This window comes from Mesitornis unicolor, unplaced genomic scaffold, assembly GCF_000695765.1.
Source record: "Mesitornis unicolor isolate BGI_N332 unplaced genomic scaffold, ASM69576v1 scaffold28184, whole genome shotgun sequence".
NCBI lineage: Eukaryota > Metazoa > Chordata > Aves > Mesitornithiformes > Mesitornithidae > Mesitornis > Mesitornis unicolor.
This window is the reverse complement of record NW_010178562.1, coordinates 27,350-45,627: the sequence shown is the minus strand read 5'-3', so window position 1 is coordinate 45,627 and position 18,278 is coordinate 27,350. Positions and strand designations below refer to the sequence as shown.

Below are 18,278 nucleotides of genomic sequence, written 5' to 3'. Positions count from 1 at the left end.
CCAGTTATTTATAACTCATGGTATCTGGGGCACTGAGAAATGGATGATGTATTGTTCCTTTATCCTTTCTCCAGCTCCTACAGACTGAGTAAAAACAACAAAAAGGGATTTTAATAGTGAGTAATAATTCCCACAATTAAAAGATTCCATTCTGTTATTTAAAAACTAGAGCAACACACTAGACAGATTAAAACAGACAGATACACCAGAATGGGCGTATTATGAATGGTGCTCCAGCAAATCTGATTCTTTAACATTTTTCTCAGTAACTCTGACAAAATGTATATTTGATAAAATTACAATGATACTAAGACTTGCAGATGTTGCAAATATCAGAAGTTACAGATCAGGTGATCCTGCTCTGGCAGGGGGGTTGGACTGGATGATCTTTCGAGGTCTCTTCCAACTCCTAATATTCTGTGATTCTGTGATCAGTCATTCAGTGATTTGAATAACTGGTAAAACTGGACACATGCAATCAGGCTTCCTAAACTTAAAGTCTTGTTTATATAAAACGAAGAATTCTACTCTCACAAGTATCATCCATATAAATATATGTACAAGAAGAATCCCTATGTTTAACACGAGAATCCATTATAGTAGAGTTTGCCAATGTCACTTTAACTTATTCAGGGCCCTTGTAATTTCAAAGTTATCCTAAGATGACACAAGCAGCACAGAGTCCACAGAAAAGGTTTTTAAATAGTTATTCTGTACTTTGTTTAAGTACCTCTAGGACATATATATTGCATTCCTAAAGCAGATTTGACCTGAACCAGAATAAAAATAGGTCAAGCCAAATTTATAAACAGAATTACTGTTCACAGGTGGAAATGTCTTAGCAGTCTACCATTGGTACAAAAATGTAAAAAGTAAGTCAGATAGACACAAGTACCTGAAAAAAGTGGAAGGGTAAGTTCAGGATACATCCTTGCTAGTTCACATGAAAGAAGGCCAAGTGAGACACTGTAAAGAGGTGGCAATGGACCATGTGTGCCATACAAGATACTGTCCGGTCTTTGCTCAGCTACCTTTTTTGAATAAACAAAAAGCTTCGATTCAAGGATCTATAAAAGAAAAAAAAAAGCAATGTGACAATAAGAACTCATTAATTCAGGAAATGTCAGCACTTCAAGTCTAGATATCAGAGAATTATCTATATGCTTTAGACTATGCTCTCCAAATTTGAAAGACATTATAAATAATATTTTTCCATTCATTTTTATATAAATATTCCCATAAGTATTTATAGCCAAGAGAAAAGGAATTGTTTATTCTCAAAACAAAACTAAAAAGCAAATAAACAGTACTTTATAAGAAGTTCACAAAAATACCCCAAAGACAGGAGGACAAAAAATGTAGCTGATACATGCCTGCATAAGTTGCGTGGAAATTTCATAAATCTCTCTGTTGGTGTCAGATGCCTTGAACAGCACCAAGTTTAAAAGCGTCACTATATCAAAAGGATAGTTCCTAGAAGAATAAACAGCACGTTTTTGTGAATGTTGGTGAGGAATGCAGATCATATTCACTCTGATTTACTCTGTAATATGGTCTAAAGAGAATGTCATCTTTCTTTTCTCTGTTCTGCCACCAGAATATGGGAAAGGGAGCTCGTATGAATACATGCTGCTTGATCAAAGGGCCATCTGGTGTATGGGAAGAAAGAAAGGATTATTTATAATTACCTTAGACTAATGCTTAGGAATGCACTGAGTTACCTGCAGTGAGAAATGCAATACCTGCGTCGATAACTGTCAATTCATTTTAATTGATAACATTAAGCGCTTATAGAACAGGCTAACACCCATGAGAGATGGGTGGCATGAAAATTTCCAGGGATAAAGTACTTCTTAAGCCAAGCTGCAAGGAAAACAGTCCCTTTGGAGAAAAAACGCTATATCTGACATGAATGTTCCCAGATGTTGGACAGTTCTATCAAAATTGTTTTCAAAAAGTAACCATGAAGAACTGCTTCAAAAAGTCCACTATCTGCAAAGTCAACGCTAATTGTAAGAGTAAACATATTACAGTGTTAGCTTCGTAAGAATATTGCTAGAAAAGCAATTCCCATGTCACAATATTTGGATTTTCACTAAGTAAGTTTCCACTTTCTCATGATGATTTGCAAATGCACCTGATTCAACTGTGAAACATCAAATTCTCATCCTAGCTGTGAGCTTCTGTGCCCCTGGATGGCTGCAGAATGCCTATTTGGACATTTTAGTGTTAAAAGATATGGCAAACACATGCATGGCATAGGACATTCTTGGTAAGTCCAAGTAGTAGCTGCAATCCATTCTCTATACCTGTCCCTCCACTAAGGTTAAAAAACAGTAATAAAAAAGAAATTAAGGGAAGTAGGTTCTTTGTAGAAAGGCGGACATTAGCAATGAGATACATTACTGATCATTTTACAAGCAGTTCAAGCAGTGGCCTCTTTATACATGTTGATAGATGACAGAGGAAAAACTGTTAACAGATTTCAAATATTAATAAAAATCCTCAACTTGATAGAAATCTGACTCTCCCTGCAAAGTAAATCATGCAGATTGTCCTCTCAATTTTTATTGTAGGTATGGAAAATATTAATTTTTAGAACACTGTGCCATAGGTAACACAATCTGAAGAAAAAAGATTGGCTGAAATAAAGCAATACAGTCCCCAAGAACTGTTTGAGAGGATATAGTGTAAGACTGCGATGAGGAATTCTTTACAACACAAGCTGAACCTCCAGTTTTCTTTACATTTGAAAGTGTAGATTAACAGATTAATTAATACCTGCTTCCACACACAGTTGCAATGGCTTTGAAACATCCAGAGGCAAGCTGGTATGATCCAGTATAACAGCGATCTATAGCCCAGTTGAAGAGATTGATTTGATCAGGATTCAGTTCTAGCAACAGGACTACAACTTCACAGCCAAGCTGATGAACCTGAGCATATAAACACATGTCAAAACATGACTGGTGGGATCAGATATGTTCATTCTCTACAATGTTTAAAGTGACACAGGCAAAACAAGGGGAAAATGAAGTACACAATAAAAGTGATAAGTAATCAGAAAATTTATCATAAATTGATTTTAGGCATAGCAGAGTTGAAATGTGACTCAGTTTTTAATACTCCTCACTTTAAAGAAAATTGTATGTACAAAGACTACATAAATGAAATAAATTTTCAAAGGTTTCCAAAATTAAGCATGGAAAAAAACCAGAATCTTTGGAAAATCTAAGCCACTAGCTAAGTTCTTCCTATCTTCCAAATTTATTGGTTAACTGATTTGTTAAATGTCCATTTCCTACTTCATGTGTTTCATAAAATGACACCCTTTCATGTTTATCTTTCTTTGGACTAAGACAGAAGCAAGGCAGGTAAAGAAATATACCTTTTGCAAGCCTGGGGATATGAAAACTTGTATGTTTAATCCAGCTACATCAGTCTAACAACTCTCCCTACAGACCTTGTATCACTTAATCCTGGTACCACCACTGCTACAAACACATCACAACTAAGGCTTGGACTGTACCTCTGGGTTCCTTCAGTAGAGGATAGTACTGGAACACCAAATGCTAATGCCTATTAATATTCTGTCACCAAATGCAGGTAACTACTTGTAAAGACTGCAGATGATATTCAATGCTAATGTACCGGGTAGGATTCTTCTCATCTAAATCTGATCTAGTTGTAAAGGCAATGCAGTTTGGTTACAGTCTTTTATTACAGCGATTAATCATGAATTACAGTGATTATCTTAGGAGAAACAAATTTCATATCCAAATTACGCATTTCAATGAAAAAAGTAAAAAAGAGGTAATTTTTGTCCCCTATTTCTCTATGAGTGTTATATACTAATGATCAATTAGAAACAGTGATATAACATTCGTTGATAATGAAAACATGTCAGGAGGTAAAGTGGTAAAGTGTATCTTTTCTGTTCTCTTGTTCTGTGTGTTTCCTTCCCACATCCATTAGAATTTCAATTACACATATCACTTACACATATTGTTATAGCTCCATCCCTATCAACATTCCAAAATCTTAAGTAATTTATGAAAGGTTTTCTCTGTAGCTATCCCTTCTTTCTTCTGATTTGTCCAACCTTTTTTTTACTAATCAATTACCATTTCTACACCATGTATCCTCCAGCTGCTCCACAAACCTTTATGTCTGCATTTTTTTAGCAATCAGAGTCACCTGTGCTTGTATGAGACTTTCAGGGAGAACAACTGGTCAAAGTGCAAGATACCACAAAGGTATCCCTGTTCTCTTTCTCCAATTGATGTAAATCACCAATCTATTCCTCCTTAATCAAAGAGAGTCCAATCAGCTACAAATACAGAAATATGACTGGGTAGTTACAAAGTCAAACCCCATCTTCACAGAAATAGAAGAGAAAATTGCAAGAGCAACCTATTACATGTTCTTTAAAAATAAAGAAATTCTTTATTTCCTCTCCCGTATCACTTATCCTCTTGACTTCTTTAAAAGATCTATCCACTCACTTTTGTTCAGATTTGTTTCACCAGCATCTATGTTACCAAGCAGGAAGGGATTTTACATTCTTATTCTACAGAAACTTGAAGCAAGTGGGTGGAAGTACTCCAACTAGAAATACAAATATTTTTGAGCTTGTGCCACTTTTGACCTTTCTCTTTTAGCAGATGAAAAGCCTAAATTTCTGTTGCAAGCAACACTGAAACACAAGACAATTTTTTAGCTTATTATTTACATACATTATATTTTCAGGAATATTAATTATTTTAACTGTTTAAATGCTTTTAAATTAATCACAGTTTTGTATCAGAACCCTACATAAAGCTATTGTTTCCTGTTCAAAATACGATGACTACAATCATAGTTCTTACAGTCACAAACTCTTAATTGTCCCAGTACAGATATTAAAATTATTCATCAGTGTTGCATTTTGGTGAGTACTTACACGTAAATCTTGACAAGCCAGAATGTTATCAAGCCACTTGTAAAGATACCCGTCAGGAGAAAGACCAACATTATCAAACACAGGCCCACAGCAGAGCACAGCTGACATGGCCTAGAAACAAAAGAAACTTTAATTACACAAAAAAATAACATGAATGAATCTTTCAGAATGATTTGAACCCAGACCCAGGCTAACAGAACTGCCACTTGTTTTTATTTTTGACGGAAATATGGTGAAACAGCTATTTTGCTAGAATTCTGTAATTACGTTGCTATAGACATTACTGGATTCAAACTAATGCTCAGCTTAAGCATTTTGGAAGGGATACTTTAGCCCAGTTTCCCCATTCTTCAAGACACATTTTGTCATTTAAGCCAGTCTTCACAAAGCAAGCTACAAAAATAATTAAAATACACAGCTGTTTCAATAGTATCTTTCTGCAAAAATTAAAATTGTTTTACACCAAGTGATACAGCTTATAGAAGTGCATAAGCTATTACTTTTCCAGCTTACTTATATGAGGAACTTGCAACTGGTTTTGCCGCAAAAGTACTTTATTACTGAGCATGTCTCCGGGCAAGTGTGGGAGACAGTCCTGAGACGTGCATGTGATATTGCCTTGGTACTGTATTTAATTTCGGAGCCTAAGATCTTCTCACTGAATCTGATAACCTGTTAATTAACAGCTAATTAAAATTTTAAAATGCATTCTGGTTTTGAAAATAATTAGCCCTTAAAAGTGTCTACAAAGAAAAAAGTGCATAACTTCAGTGGCTTATAGTGCTATATTCCGTGATATCACTGCACATATACATATGAGCTCACATAAAGTATGTCAATTCAGATTTCTGTGAAATAAAAGGTAATAAACCCCATAATTACTTGTATTTTTACTGTAAAATTGTTATTACTGATTTTGACAGTGAAACTTTAATACCTTTAATGCACAATACTGATATCTTGTAATCTGATGATTCCTATCACTGTAACGGTCCAGTGGTGTGAACATAATACTGAAAGGTCCTGCCCACTGGCTGAATAAGATGAACAGGTGATGCCTCAAGCTCTGCTGAGGGAAGAGAAATCTCCTGTGGTGAACTAAGTGAACAGAAATAGAAATAGCTGTGATGTTAAATACACATTCATGTGGCAGAGATGAGGACGTGAATCTCAAATTTCTACAAAAAGGGAGTTTTTCTTAAATGTACAATATACACTTACTCCAAAGTACCTATCCTCCTTTTAAAAACCTAACAAAGCAACTAAGATGCATCTTATTTTTAAGAACCTTCAATTCTGAATTAATGTGTAGTTATACAAACATGTACATCTGACTTTAGAAACAGCATGCAAGAAACTAATTACAGAATGAGGCTCTTCACTGTCTCTTGCATTCCTTTAGTGGCAAATATTTACTTGTTTTCTGCAATTCTTTAAATGTAAGCCCAAACAATTCGTATGTCCTATTCTAATACAGTCAGAGGCAGGGACAAGAAATAAAAGAAACTCGGTGCCTTTCTGTTTATGACAAAGATGTAGCATATCTTCTGAACAGCTAAATTACCTGAGCAAATGAAAAATATCTACGAGTTTTTAACCATATGGAGAATAAAAGAGAAAACTTTTAAACAATAGTTTTAATTCCCCTAAGCAAAACATGATGGCAGATGTGGTACAACGTTTATTAAAGAGATTGTTGAACTGCTACTGGCCAATTATTTTTCACCTAGAACCTGTGCTGGAAGTCAACGCAGTCTAACTAGATAATACTAACCCAAATCAATATGAACAGTGGCTAAAGATGATAGATGCTGACACAATAAACATTTGTTTGCTAGGAGTTAAATGTTATAGCTTTGTTGCTTATTGATCTATTTTAAAGCTATCTTATTAGCAGAAAATACCTCTCTGAGTTTTTTAAATGCATCAGTTATTATTGTGTTCTCTCGAAACATACAACATGGCTGTTTCATTGTGGAAAATTCATACAACATGCAGTCACTGGACATGTGCCTTGTAGAACGTGAGGATGAATACAAAGAGGAAGGCATCTGCAAATACTCATGGCAAAGTAACAACTAGAGAAATTCTGTAACGGTAATGAGCATCATTTAGAAGAGGAATAAAGGAACAAAATTCAGTATTTCATTTGTTATCAGCAGCTAAGAACTTGACACCACTCAGTTCAAAGGGATTTTTCTTTACTGTCTTAAATGAGAACAGCAGGGATGTCACTTTTTATTGTTTTGTTCACCTATTATAATTTTTATGTATCTTATAGCTGAAAGTAACTATACAACTTTGACAAAATTCACACACTGGAAACTTACATGAAAGCCTTTGTACATTATTTATTCCTTTACTTTACTCTTTTGAATTCCTTTGCATTTGTTGGTACCAATGCTGCTATGTCCTGTCATAAATGATCTAGAGATAGCAGAGTCACATAGACTAAGAAAGCTCCATAACTTATCTTCCAGTAATTATATGGAGGCCTTTAAAATAGACATTAAAAATATTTTTCTGCTAATGGAATTATATCATATTTCTGAAGAGATCTTGGAATATATAAAAAGCATAAAATCCACTGGAGAAATCTTTGCTATATAGGTGGAGTCAGGTAACATGGGATACAATACCTTGGGCAATTTTTTCACTACATTTAAGATTGTACGTTTTCTGCACCCACCTATAGTGTTCAAGGCCTGTCTGACTTTATGAAGAGTCTGGCAATAAGGTCAAAGGGAAGAAAATAAGGCCTTATGTCAAAGAAATTTGGAGCCCCTAGAGAACACAGACAATTTATCTCCTGGGCTTTTAAAGAGGCAATTCTTATACATGAATATTACAAGCTTTATCAAGCTTTACTGATTCTTATTTGACTCTTAATAGACTTTTGAACAGCTTTGTCCACATCCCCTTTTACATTTGTTATATGACAATCCAAAAAAGCACAGAAAAAAATAAATAAAAAATTATTTTTCCAATACATGTATTAAATGCTACTTCATAGTATGCTGAGATAACTTAGCACCATACCTGGAACACACTGAATCAAGTTGGCAATCATTGCACTGAAATGTGCTCTCATATCCTTAAGGATTTCGACTTCTTTGTCATTTTCAGCCTCCAGAAGCATGCGAGTCAGATCAACATACTCTAAGAACAAGGCTCCAAGGGCTAATGTATCTCTTTCTAAGGCTCCATTTGTACTAGCATAAAGGAAAGTTGTACATTAATACAGAGTAACAGTATAGTTATACTAGAGCTTTCTGAAGAAATGCATAAAAATCTATCCATACCTGATAGATTAAACAGTTCTTCAAAGAATATACCGACATAAACTGAGTGTTGCAAACACTGAGAATTATTTCACATAAAGATCAATATTTATGATGTGTGATAGTCCTACCTGTCACTTATAACACCAGCATCAGCAAGTAGTTCAAAAATTCGCAGTAACTGCAGTCTTAGCAGATCTCGGCGTTCTCGACGTTTCTTGTTCTTGGAATTTAAAAAAAAACCAACATTTTTATATGCATAGGTGCACACATTAAAACAAGAAACTTAAAATATGTCAGTACAGTAGTGAGATTTAAGAATGCCAGTTCAAGCAACTTCTTCATGAAGGAACTTGATTGCATTTGGATATTTCATCGTAACAGTGTGCTTATGCATCAACACTTAACTAAATATGATCAAATTTTCATCCTAACTATTCTTGAACAAACTGTTAACAGCTACCTTAGTCATAATTGAGAATGTGGCAATGAAGTAATGAAATAATGAATAAAAATAATTAATACTCGAGGTTCCTGTGACAAAAAACACGCTATCTTCAGGTAGCAGGGATATTCATGTTAGCTACACACCATCTAGTTTGGGTGCTGGAAGCATTGTAAGGCACAGACAGACCCCAGGAAAATAATTTAAAATTTAAAATTTAAAATGATTAGTCATTCTTGCACTTGGCGATGCTGCAGCTACACGGTCACCCATTTTCAATTTAGCTCCTAGCAGACATGGCTCTAGTGCACTCTTGGAGTGATGGCAGTGGTTGTACACACAGTTAACACACTCCTCTCACAGAACAGGACTGCACTGTTGTTAACTGGTTCATTGTATCTCATTAACTTCTAGAAAGCTGTCCTTTCTGTCTTCTCTCTTGCCATGAAAGATGGGAATGGAACAAGGCCCGTTCTTTGCTGAAGGGCTAAACTGACTTGTTTCTTTGTACCCTGCATCTCCACTAAGCAAAAAAAGTGAGAAGGTCAAAAAGCTGCTATTGCACTCAAAGAAATTGCTGCCAGAACAAGAAAAGCTCAGAGAAAGCTCAAATTTTCCTCTTCAGAACATAAGAATGGCAATACTGAGTCAGATCAAAGTTTACCTCACCTCGTACCCTGGCTCTGCTGATGGCCATACCGAATGCTTGGGAAAAGGAGATACTTTCCCTGGTATTCTGACCCAGGACTGGCAGTCTGCAGCATCCTAGCCACAGGTTTTATTCAAATCATTATGCCATTTGATTTCTCCTATTCAGAGCCCTGTAATTCTCCCTTTACACTTTAAAGCTTCCAGGAAGCACATGTAGAGAAAAAAGCAGTTTTATTGTAACACAGTGTTTAACAGACACAGCTGCCTCACTTAACAGTGTCAGAGGCGATCTGGCAAGCTCTGTGCCAGTGCCCACATGGTGGATCTTGTGTAATGTCCATTTTGGTTCACCCCTGCAGTTCTTGGTCATGCTGGTAATTCACTTTCCAGTCATAGCATATGTCAGTTCAAGAACATTATTTCTGTCATGTTGGACACCTGCCTGATGACATGGAGGCCTGCCATGCTCTCTACCGCTACATGACTCATACAGGCACTCCTGGGTTTACTGGTGGCACTGCTTGCAGGAAGGTGGCCCAGTTCTCCATGTCAGTAGCAGTACAGGAAGTAACATTGCAGTCACTTGTTCTCATATTCTTCTACTGATGTTTCCATGTGCTAAATTTGCTCTTACAGCATACTGTAAACCTCTGCATTCTTTTGATTCCCTTCCTGAGGGTAGATTGGATACGTATGTCTCCAGAAAAGGCCTTTCAAGTTTCAATTGTCTTCAGTGGCGCACAGGCAGAAATGCAGAGGGCAAGTGGCTAGACTAACATGTATTAATCCACTTCTGCCTAGTACCAAAACAAGTGACCTTCAAATCAGTGACTTCATAGGGATGGAAGGCACACAGGTGAACTGAGGTGTGAAGCAACATAGAATGGAAATGGTAGTAGATGTTTGCCAGACACAGAATTATTAACAGTTGTCCACATAAAACTTGACATGAACGAAGCACAGATTGAGCCATTAATTTTTGTTTATTTCCTTATTGGGTGTAGCTGGAGAGTCTCTGCACACCTATTGATGATTTAACTTCTTCCTGACCACCATTCTCTGTGTGGCTTCTGCACCGAAGACTACGACTTGGCAGAATGAGACAGCACAGCAGGTCACCACAATGGTATCTTATTGAAACTGCTGTGAAACAAAGCAGTGAACCCACAGTTCAAAACTGCTTGGGAACCTGGTCAACAAGCCTGGGCGGAGGACAATATCAATGCAGTGGCATTGCTTCTCAGCACTTCTCAGCAGAGCTGCAGGGACACAGCGGCTGTGTCTACACTGGTAAACAGAGACAGAGACTATTCATGGCTCTAAAGTCAAGTAGCACAGGCTGCCTCATATTTGTGCTGCTCCAGAAGATCTCAAGAATGCTGGCTATGTCCATGTTGCCTAGCAGGTCTCATGCAATGCTTCTCTGGCCCAAGGTATTATCACTTCATGTTTTCTTATCACAAACTGCATGCTCTAACCTGACGCTGCCACACACAGGGAGGCAGGGGATGAGGAGAAGCATAGCAGAGCAAAAGCAGCTGGGATAGTTTGGAGGACTGTGTCTGGTGGCTTTGTGCCATCTGGGGCTTGTTCCTGGGAGTGAGCTACCTCCAGAGCCACCTCAGATTTCTGTCTTGGCGCCAGCTGGAAGGGTCAAAACTGAGCCAGGGAGGGAGGATTGAGCAGGATGGCAACTCGGGTCTAGTACTGAAGCTCTTCCCGTGGCTTTCCCGTTTAGCTGCATATACACAATGCGGCTTTTACTGAGACTACAGAGCCTATCACCAGAGGTTTTTAAGAACGGTTTAGACAACGTCTGTCAGGAATGACACAAGACTGTTCATCCTCCCTTGGACAGATCAGATGATGTTGGGATCCCTTCCAGCACTACTATTATCAAAAAAGAGTACTATAATGAAGGTGAAGAAAACACTGATGAATTTGTCAGTTAAGCTGTTGTATTTAGAATGAAAAAAATGTAGCCAACTGAAGTTGAAATAGACCTTGTCTACCGTGCAAATAAAAAGCACATCTGAACACTGCTGTGAAATGTGCTTCTATCCCAGCCATGTTACAAGGTATTTTTCCAGATATTGAAAGTGGATTTCCAATATATCTGAGTTACATATAAGGAGGTTCCATATTTGACTGGAAATTTTTCCTCAGAATGGATTTCTATATTGTACATTTTGTCTCATTGATAGATTTTAAATTAAACTAGGTTTTAATGAAATTATTTTAAGTTCTGTTCTTATACACAATTAATAAAATTCTTGTCGCACACAGAGCTTGTTACTTAGTACAAAAGAGTATCTTTGTATTTCAAAGAGACAGATTTACTACTTTTCAATTAATGTTGCAGTTTAAACAAACTAGTGCATTAAATTCCTGCAACTAACCTCTGGTCTTCTTTCTAGGGCTTCTTTCATTAGTGGATGAAGTTCTTCTACTAATTCCCTAAATGGTAAAAAAAAACAAACAACTTTGTAAACAAAACCTAGTATCCTCTGAAAAGTATCAATATTTTATCCAATACATAAAACCAAATTGAAAGTGCAAATAAAAAACTGAGTATATTCAAATTACAACAAAAATAATACATTTGGATGAGAGGCAAATAATTGAGAATATGACAAGTGGGGAAGTACCTGAAAACAAGGGAATTTGTTCTTCCAAATCCTAATACAAGTGATTCTGTTATTTCTATGCTTTCAAGTCTCATCAAAGGCACTAGCTGCTTTAGTAAGACTCCAACAGATGGAGTTCCAATAGCCTAAAATATATTAAGAAATTATTGGCATTTAATTGTAAGGATTATCAATATTAAGTAAATACAATTTTTTTTTCAAAAAATCATTGTCCAAGAATCAATATGTACTTTAAAAATGAGCTGAAATGATTTTACTATTATGGATATCAATACACCTGTCTAACTGGATGTCTGCTACACCACAATCACCTCAATAAGGCCTAACAGACAAACACATCTGGGAAATTTCTTTGCTTTCATTCACATTATTGTAATTTATGTAATTTTTTGTTTCATTAAAATATTCCACTAACTGCAATTGTGGACCTACTGCTCCTCTCAGGTTGCTACTACTCGAAACTGTATTTCATATAAAATTCCTTCATGTCTGACAGGCAAACAATGTTTATTCAGAAGTCTGCCTTATTGCTTAATAATGTTATAAATTTAGAAATTGGAATGCTCTACAAGGAAAGAAAGGGGACGACAAACTAAAGTTAACTTCGACATGTATGTCCAGAACTTCTGTATTTTGAATATACATCACGCAGAATGCAGAAAAAAAAGTAGTATTTTGAAAATACCATGGCTTTTGCAAAATATTTATTGACACTTCTTGTTGATACAGATGATACAGATGTTTTAATTTCTAATTGTGTGCCTTAAGCAGTTGTCTATATCAAAATATGGCCCTAACTGAAATACTTTTATCAGGATATGATTTTGCAGGCAGATGCAGTTCATAATGCCCCTGAACGAGTAACTTGTTTGAAACAGGATGCATCACCTTATTATCGTAGTTCACTGTTCCATCAGGAGTGGTAGCCATGATCTCGGGTGTTGAAGCACGCAAGTGTCCTGGGCTCATGATACTAGGCTTTGCTACTCCAAAACAGAGAATGAGATAGTTTCTCCACAAAGTAACATAGTTGTCTCCACTGTTTGCTGTACTTGTTTTCTTTGCATTAACAGGAATACTGGAATTTAAAAATAAATTAAAATTATTAAAATAATTTCCCAGTCTTACACAGTATTTCAAAATATTTTAAAAGGGAATTAAATATGCTATATATCCACCAGCTCCAATTCAACATGACATGATACATGAAAAAAAATAAATGACTGTAGAAAACAAGAGTTTTCCACCTTACAAGTTGCAATTATGAAACTCAAAACTGAACGCATGGGTAGCACCTTGTGGGACTTACAGACCAATACTGAAATATGAGACTAAAAAAAGCTTGTATTAAAATCACGCAACCCATGAAAATGAAAGGTAAATGCAGATTGCCACTTACTTTGGATCCACAAGAGGCATTATCAGCTGTAGCCTCGTGAAAGCGTATGGCCAAGCATAGCTGAGAGCTGTAGGACAATGTTTTGGTAAATTCTCCTGCCTAAGAAAACTGAAGAGGCAGAGAACCCATGGGTCTTTAACAGACTGTGCAAATATCCAGACATGGGAAGGACTTTTCACATCATAATGGCTATTTACTAGGACAGCATTCCACTCCACCAGCCACTGCAAATCCACACTGTGTGTTAATGGGATTGCTGTCTATGGAGAGAAAAGATAAAAAATCACAGTGACAGCCATTTTTTCCCTGCCATGTTCCCCCCTCAATACTTGTCTTTATTTTCATGCTCCATGACCAACTTCTGTTGGATATTTTAGACCAACACTTTTATGCTTCCCATAACATTTCACTGTCACTCAGTTTTTTACAAATGCTGATAAGAGCTACCTCATTATTTCCCCTCTGGTTCTTCCTTAAAGCTCCTATTTATGGCAATAGGTACAACAGCTTGCCTTTAAACTCTATGATAACCAAATTGCTGAAAAGAAAATAAGAAAATGTTTCTATACATATATTAGCAACAAAAGGAGGGCTAAGGACAATCTCCATCCTTTATTGGATGTGGGGAGAAACATAGTGACAAAAGATGAGGAAAAGGCTAAGGTGCTTAATGCCTTCTTTGCCTCAGTGTTTAATAGTAAGACCAGTTGTTCTCTGGGTACCCAGTCCCTTGAGCTGGAATACAGAGAGAAGGGTGCTAAAGTTTATTCCCTTCTGGAAGAGATGATAGCAGTGACTTCCAATTGCCCCAAGCATTAGATGGTGCTGGAAATAAGACTTTCTCAATGGATTCAGATGGATGTATCTTGTGGATGCATGTCACAGGTCCATAATCTAGGTAGCTTTGACCATAAATTTTGTTATGTTTGGTTTTGGTTTTGGTTGGTTTTTTTTTGTTGTTGTTTTTTTTTTCCTATAGGTAGTATCTTTGATATCCATAGTGTGATTTTTTTCATGGAAAAAAAATGTTCCAGATTGTCTGGGACACTGTGGAGCCTTGGAGCTCTCGGGTAGATGGCTGGAGCATTAAAGCTATATAATTTCTTTGATTTCTAGCAACATTATATTTAGTATTTATTGTCTGATATTTGTTACGTCCATGCACTATGTAAACACTGGCAGTAACAGTAAAGTAGTACTTACTGAATCTGAAACAGCCACATGAATAAAGCTTTCAAGAATAGAAGAACTCAACTGATCCATGACATCAATCATAGGCCTGTCATCATCCTGCATAACATAGAGAACAAAAGTTAACTGTTCTCCTGAACAAATTATTTCTCTTCTTATTTTTCTGGTACATAAAAAAAAACCTACCTAAAAATTAAGACATGAATCTAAAATGGCTAAAAAAATCATTGGTAATGACGGGGACATTTTGTCTTTTTCATAATAATCTCAGAACCAAGTCCAAGCTGTGGTTTGAAATGAAGTTAATTTGTGGCTATAGCTCATACTTACCAAACAAAAGCACATAACAGAAAATCCCAAATGGCTTTGGACAGCTGGTATCAAAAGGCTGAAAAATTAGCTTACTGTTTATTAGAGCATTCCTTTGTCTTGAACACACATATTTGTGTTCTTAGGCATTTAGATGGTTTACTGAGCTGTGACTGCCAACTCACAACACGACTCTCCATATTTCTATATCCATAAAAAAAGACTAGAAATTGTTACTATACAAGGCAAATGTATGTGAATAATCTTAAATGTGTTTTATTCTGTGTTTTTTTTACAAAATGGCATGCTACAGGAATGAGTTTCATTTCCAATAAGAATTTTTAATCCTGAAAATACAAAAATAACCCTTTGCTGTAATAAAAGGTTTTACAGTGTCTTTTACATTCACATCATGCCAAGAGAAAATATGAAGTTGCTGTACATATTTCCCTTCAAATTCTTGTACAGGGCACAAGTTAGCCATGTTACATTGTTGAGTACACAGAAAGGCTTACAACATTAAGGCAAATAGAAATGGTAAGCTCATACCAATTTATTTTTTATAAACTAAGTGCATACCTGTTACACTGCAGCAATTATGTTAAAAGCAACTGTAGTAGCAGCTTTGAGGTTTATCTTTGGAAAATTTTAGTTCAAAGTTCCAGAAAAGAAAAATCATACCTCTGCCTGGCCAAGGGCCAGGAATAAAGCGCGGATCTCTCTGAGGATTAAAACGGCTAGTTTACGTGTAGCAACCTGGAAACTACACAGCAGAACCAGTGCAAATCCTTCGACTGCATGTAGTACATTAGAATAGGGGCTTCTTTCAGACTGTATCCTGTGGCTGGATCCGTTTGGTATCAACTGGAGGACAGTGCAAGGGGGAAAAATGGAGTGATGATGTTTGAAAACCAGGTCTCCAAGAAACATTCCATTTAACAAGGACATATAAATGAACAAAGTGCAGAGGCCATGTAAATGCTGAAGTAGGAGACTGACAGCATTCTCTCAAACAATAAAGTTTTGTTGCTTCAAGTTACCTTGTTCCACAAAACCAATATATGAGCAGAGTCCTTTGGCCAAAACCTTCTCTCTAATTTGCAATTCACCTACTTGCTTTGTTTCATCTTCCATTAAAAAAGTGATCGGATAAGTCAGACTGCCTCTTCACACTTTTTCTACAGGTTCTCAGCTCCTTTTCTGATCCTGCAGCAGGCAACACCTTAACCTGGTAGCTGACCTCTAGAACCTTAGCCCATCAGTGTAACAATATCTACTGAAAAATATGTGAGGCTTTCCCTTTTTCTACATTTTTCATAATAGTGTTTTTACATATTAATTAATGGTCCTCTGCGATGTAAGGCCAACATTGTATTGCCTAACGGAAAAAATTCCCAATGTGGGTGGGTTAGGAGATAAGAAGCCTGAAAATAATCTCTCTCAATGAAATTATGTGTGGGACAGTGCAGATGGGAGGAACAGGAGCAAAGCTGTTCAGTTCTCAGGAATGTTAGCAACACATGGAGACACAGCAGGCTGGAGAAACAATCAGGTTCTCTGATGTTTTTGAATAAACCAAATCAAATGGCTATGGGAAGGGAAGATCCACTTCACTCTTTTCAGTGTTCTCACTAGCATTATCAGTTTCATTCCTGGGAAAATGTCCTTCTGCCACATCTACATACACATATTTCACTTGATGTGCTTTTGGTGATGTGCTTATTTCAGTTTGACATGCATTCTCTTATGTTGCTCAACAACAAGAACATCTGCTGTGTTACACAAGGACATAGCTGTCCTCAAAAGACAGCTGAACTGATTACCTTAAAAAAACTTACATAGTGAATTCTTCTCAGGTGAGTAAATACAAAATACATAAACCACAGCAATGAACATAATTTCTGCCTTCAATCAGTATAAATGATCTCTTGAATTCTTACCTCTGCAGATCTGGTTTTTGCCTGTTCAGACGCTTTTCCTGGAGTCTGTATCACAAGCTTCCACTGTGTAAGCAACTGTAGCAGCAACTTCAGTGAAGTATCAAGAAGGGTATGATGCATATCATTCACTTCACGTAGCAGAAAATTAGTAAAACCAAAGAGTACGTCCTCCCGCCAGTCAACAAAGTCAACAAGTAGACCCTGAAGAGAATTCTGTGCAATGTGTCGAAGCTCATCATCCATATGGATAGACAGCCTGCAAGTAAAAGTAAATGTCAGGTAACGAAAATCTAAGGAGTGTTTACTGTGGTAAGAAGTATGTGTTTCTCGGTAACTTAACACTGATGGAAAATTCCCAACAACAATGTAAATTTAAATGAAGCTATCAGAGTTTCATTATTGCTGACCACAATTAACATCCTTTACCTGTTTTTATACTGTAATTCCTGCTACAACAGTGTCTGAACACAATTATGGCTCCAAAAGAAGTCTTTGTTCCACTCCTAAAAGATAGTATCTTTCAAGTACCTAATTTGGTAACTTTGCTGTCTCTCCGAACCAAGTATATTTTTTATTTACTCACTTATAACATAACTTCTATTTAGTTATGATAACAAAAGACTTAGAGGTTAATACATAATTTCACAATTTATTTATTTGTTTACTTTCAATATAAAAATAAAAGAATAACAACACCACAGCTGCCTAACAGTTAAAATTAATCTTTAGCCAAGAAGAAAGTCACAATTATTGAAAGCAAATCTTCAAAAGAAATAAAAAGCATTTGAATTAAAGAATTGCTTCATGTTTTAAACAACTTAGGACAGGGAAATAGGAAAACCAGCCTCAGGACTTTCATACTTCAGAAAACACACTGGACACCTCCACTGTCCTTCTGAAAGACAGTGCAATCATAGATCCCATTTTCAAATTATATTACCTTTTGTATTTGTATGCATCATATTGATGCCTATATGCATGCATCATGTCGAACTTCTTTTCAACATAAAATTCTATATACTTTCTTTTGACCCAAAATTATCAAACCACTTCTGTGTTGGTAGCCTGGCAGAACAAAGTAAATTCAGATCTATGCGTTCTGCAATTTTTGGTTCATTGCCTTTATGATGTATTTTGTTTGCACTACCCACAAGACTATAATTTTCTGTTAGAAATTTCATGTTAGAATCCATTTTCATAGTACTTTATCTACATTTAATCTACATAGTTGAAAACGAGGATGGATGAAAATAGATCTGAAAATAGATCATCTACATAGATGAAAACAAAGAAATGGACAGAAAGCTAGGAAAAAACAAACAAACAAACAAAAGCCAAATGGAATGGAATCAAATTCCATTCAGGTGGAACTGTATCATGAGATGTGGCTCGTAGCAAATCTGGTTCATTATAGCTGCCTAATTGGGAGGCCGGGGTCATTTCAGCTAAGCCAAAGGAAAGAGACTGCCACG

At 36.4% G+C, this 18,278-nt stretch overlaps 1 protein-coding gene across 1 annotated transcript in view; it reads right to left on the bottom strand.

The window, feature by feature from the left end:
• Positions 1 to 18,278, bottom strand: part of FRY (furry homolog (Drosophila)) — a gene marked incomplete at both ends in the record, with an annotated part of 89,078 nt that overhangs the window by 45,130 nt on the left and 25,670 nt on the right. The window contains 14 exons of the mRNA XM_010182504.1: positions 896 to 1,067; positions 1,374 to 1,473; positions 2,782 to 2,936; positions 4,943 to 5,053; positions 5,880 to 6,040; positions 7,982 to 8,154; positions 8,355 to 8,446; positions 11,719 to 11,776; positions 11,968 to 12,092; positions 12,856 to 13,045; positions 13,367 to 13,626; positions 14,570 to 14,656; positions 15,548 to 15,730; positions 16,807 to 17,062. Of these exons, the coding sequence (XP_010180806.1) occupies positions 896 to 1,067; positions 1,374 to 1,473; positions 2,782 to 2,936; positions 4,943 to 5,053; positions 5,880 to 6,040; positions 7,982 to 8,154; positions 8,355 to 8,446; positions 11,719 to 11,776; positions 11,968 to 12,092; positions 12,856 to 13,045; positions 13,367 to 13,626; positions 14,570 to 14,656; positions 15,548 to 15,730; positions 16,807 to 17,062 (2,123 nt within the window). The remainder of the gene's footprint in view (positions 1 to 895; positions 1,068 to 1,373; positions 1,474 to 2,781; positions 2,937 to 4,942; positions 5,054 to 5,879; positions 6,041 to 7,981; positions 8,155 to 8,354; positions 8,447 to 11,718; positions 11,777 to 11,967; positions 12,093 to 12,855; positions 13,046 to 13,366; positions 13,627 to 14,569; positions 14,657 to 15,547; positions 15,731 to 16,806; positions 17,063 to 18,278) is intronic.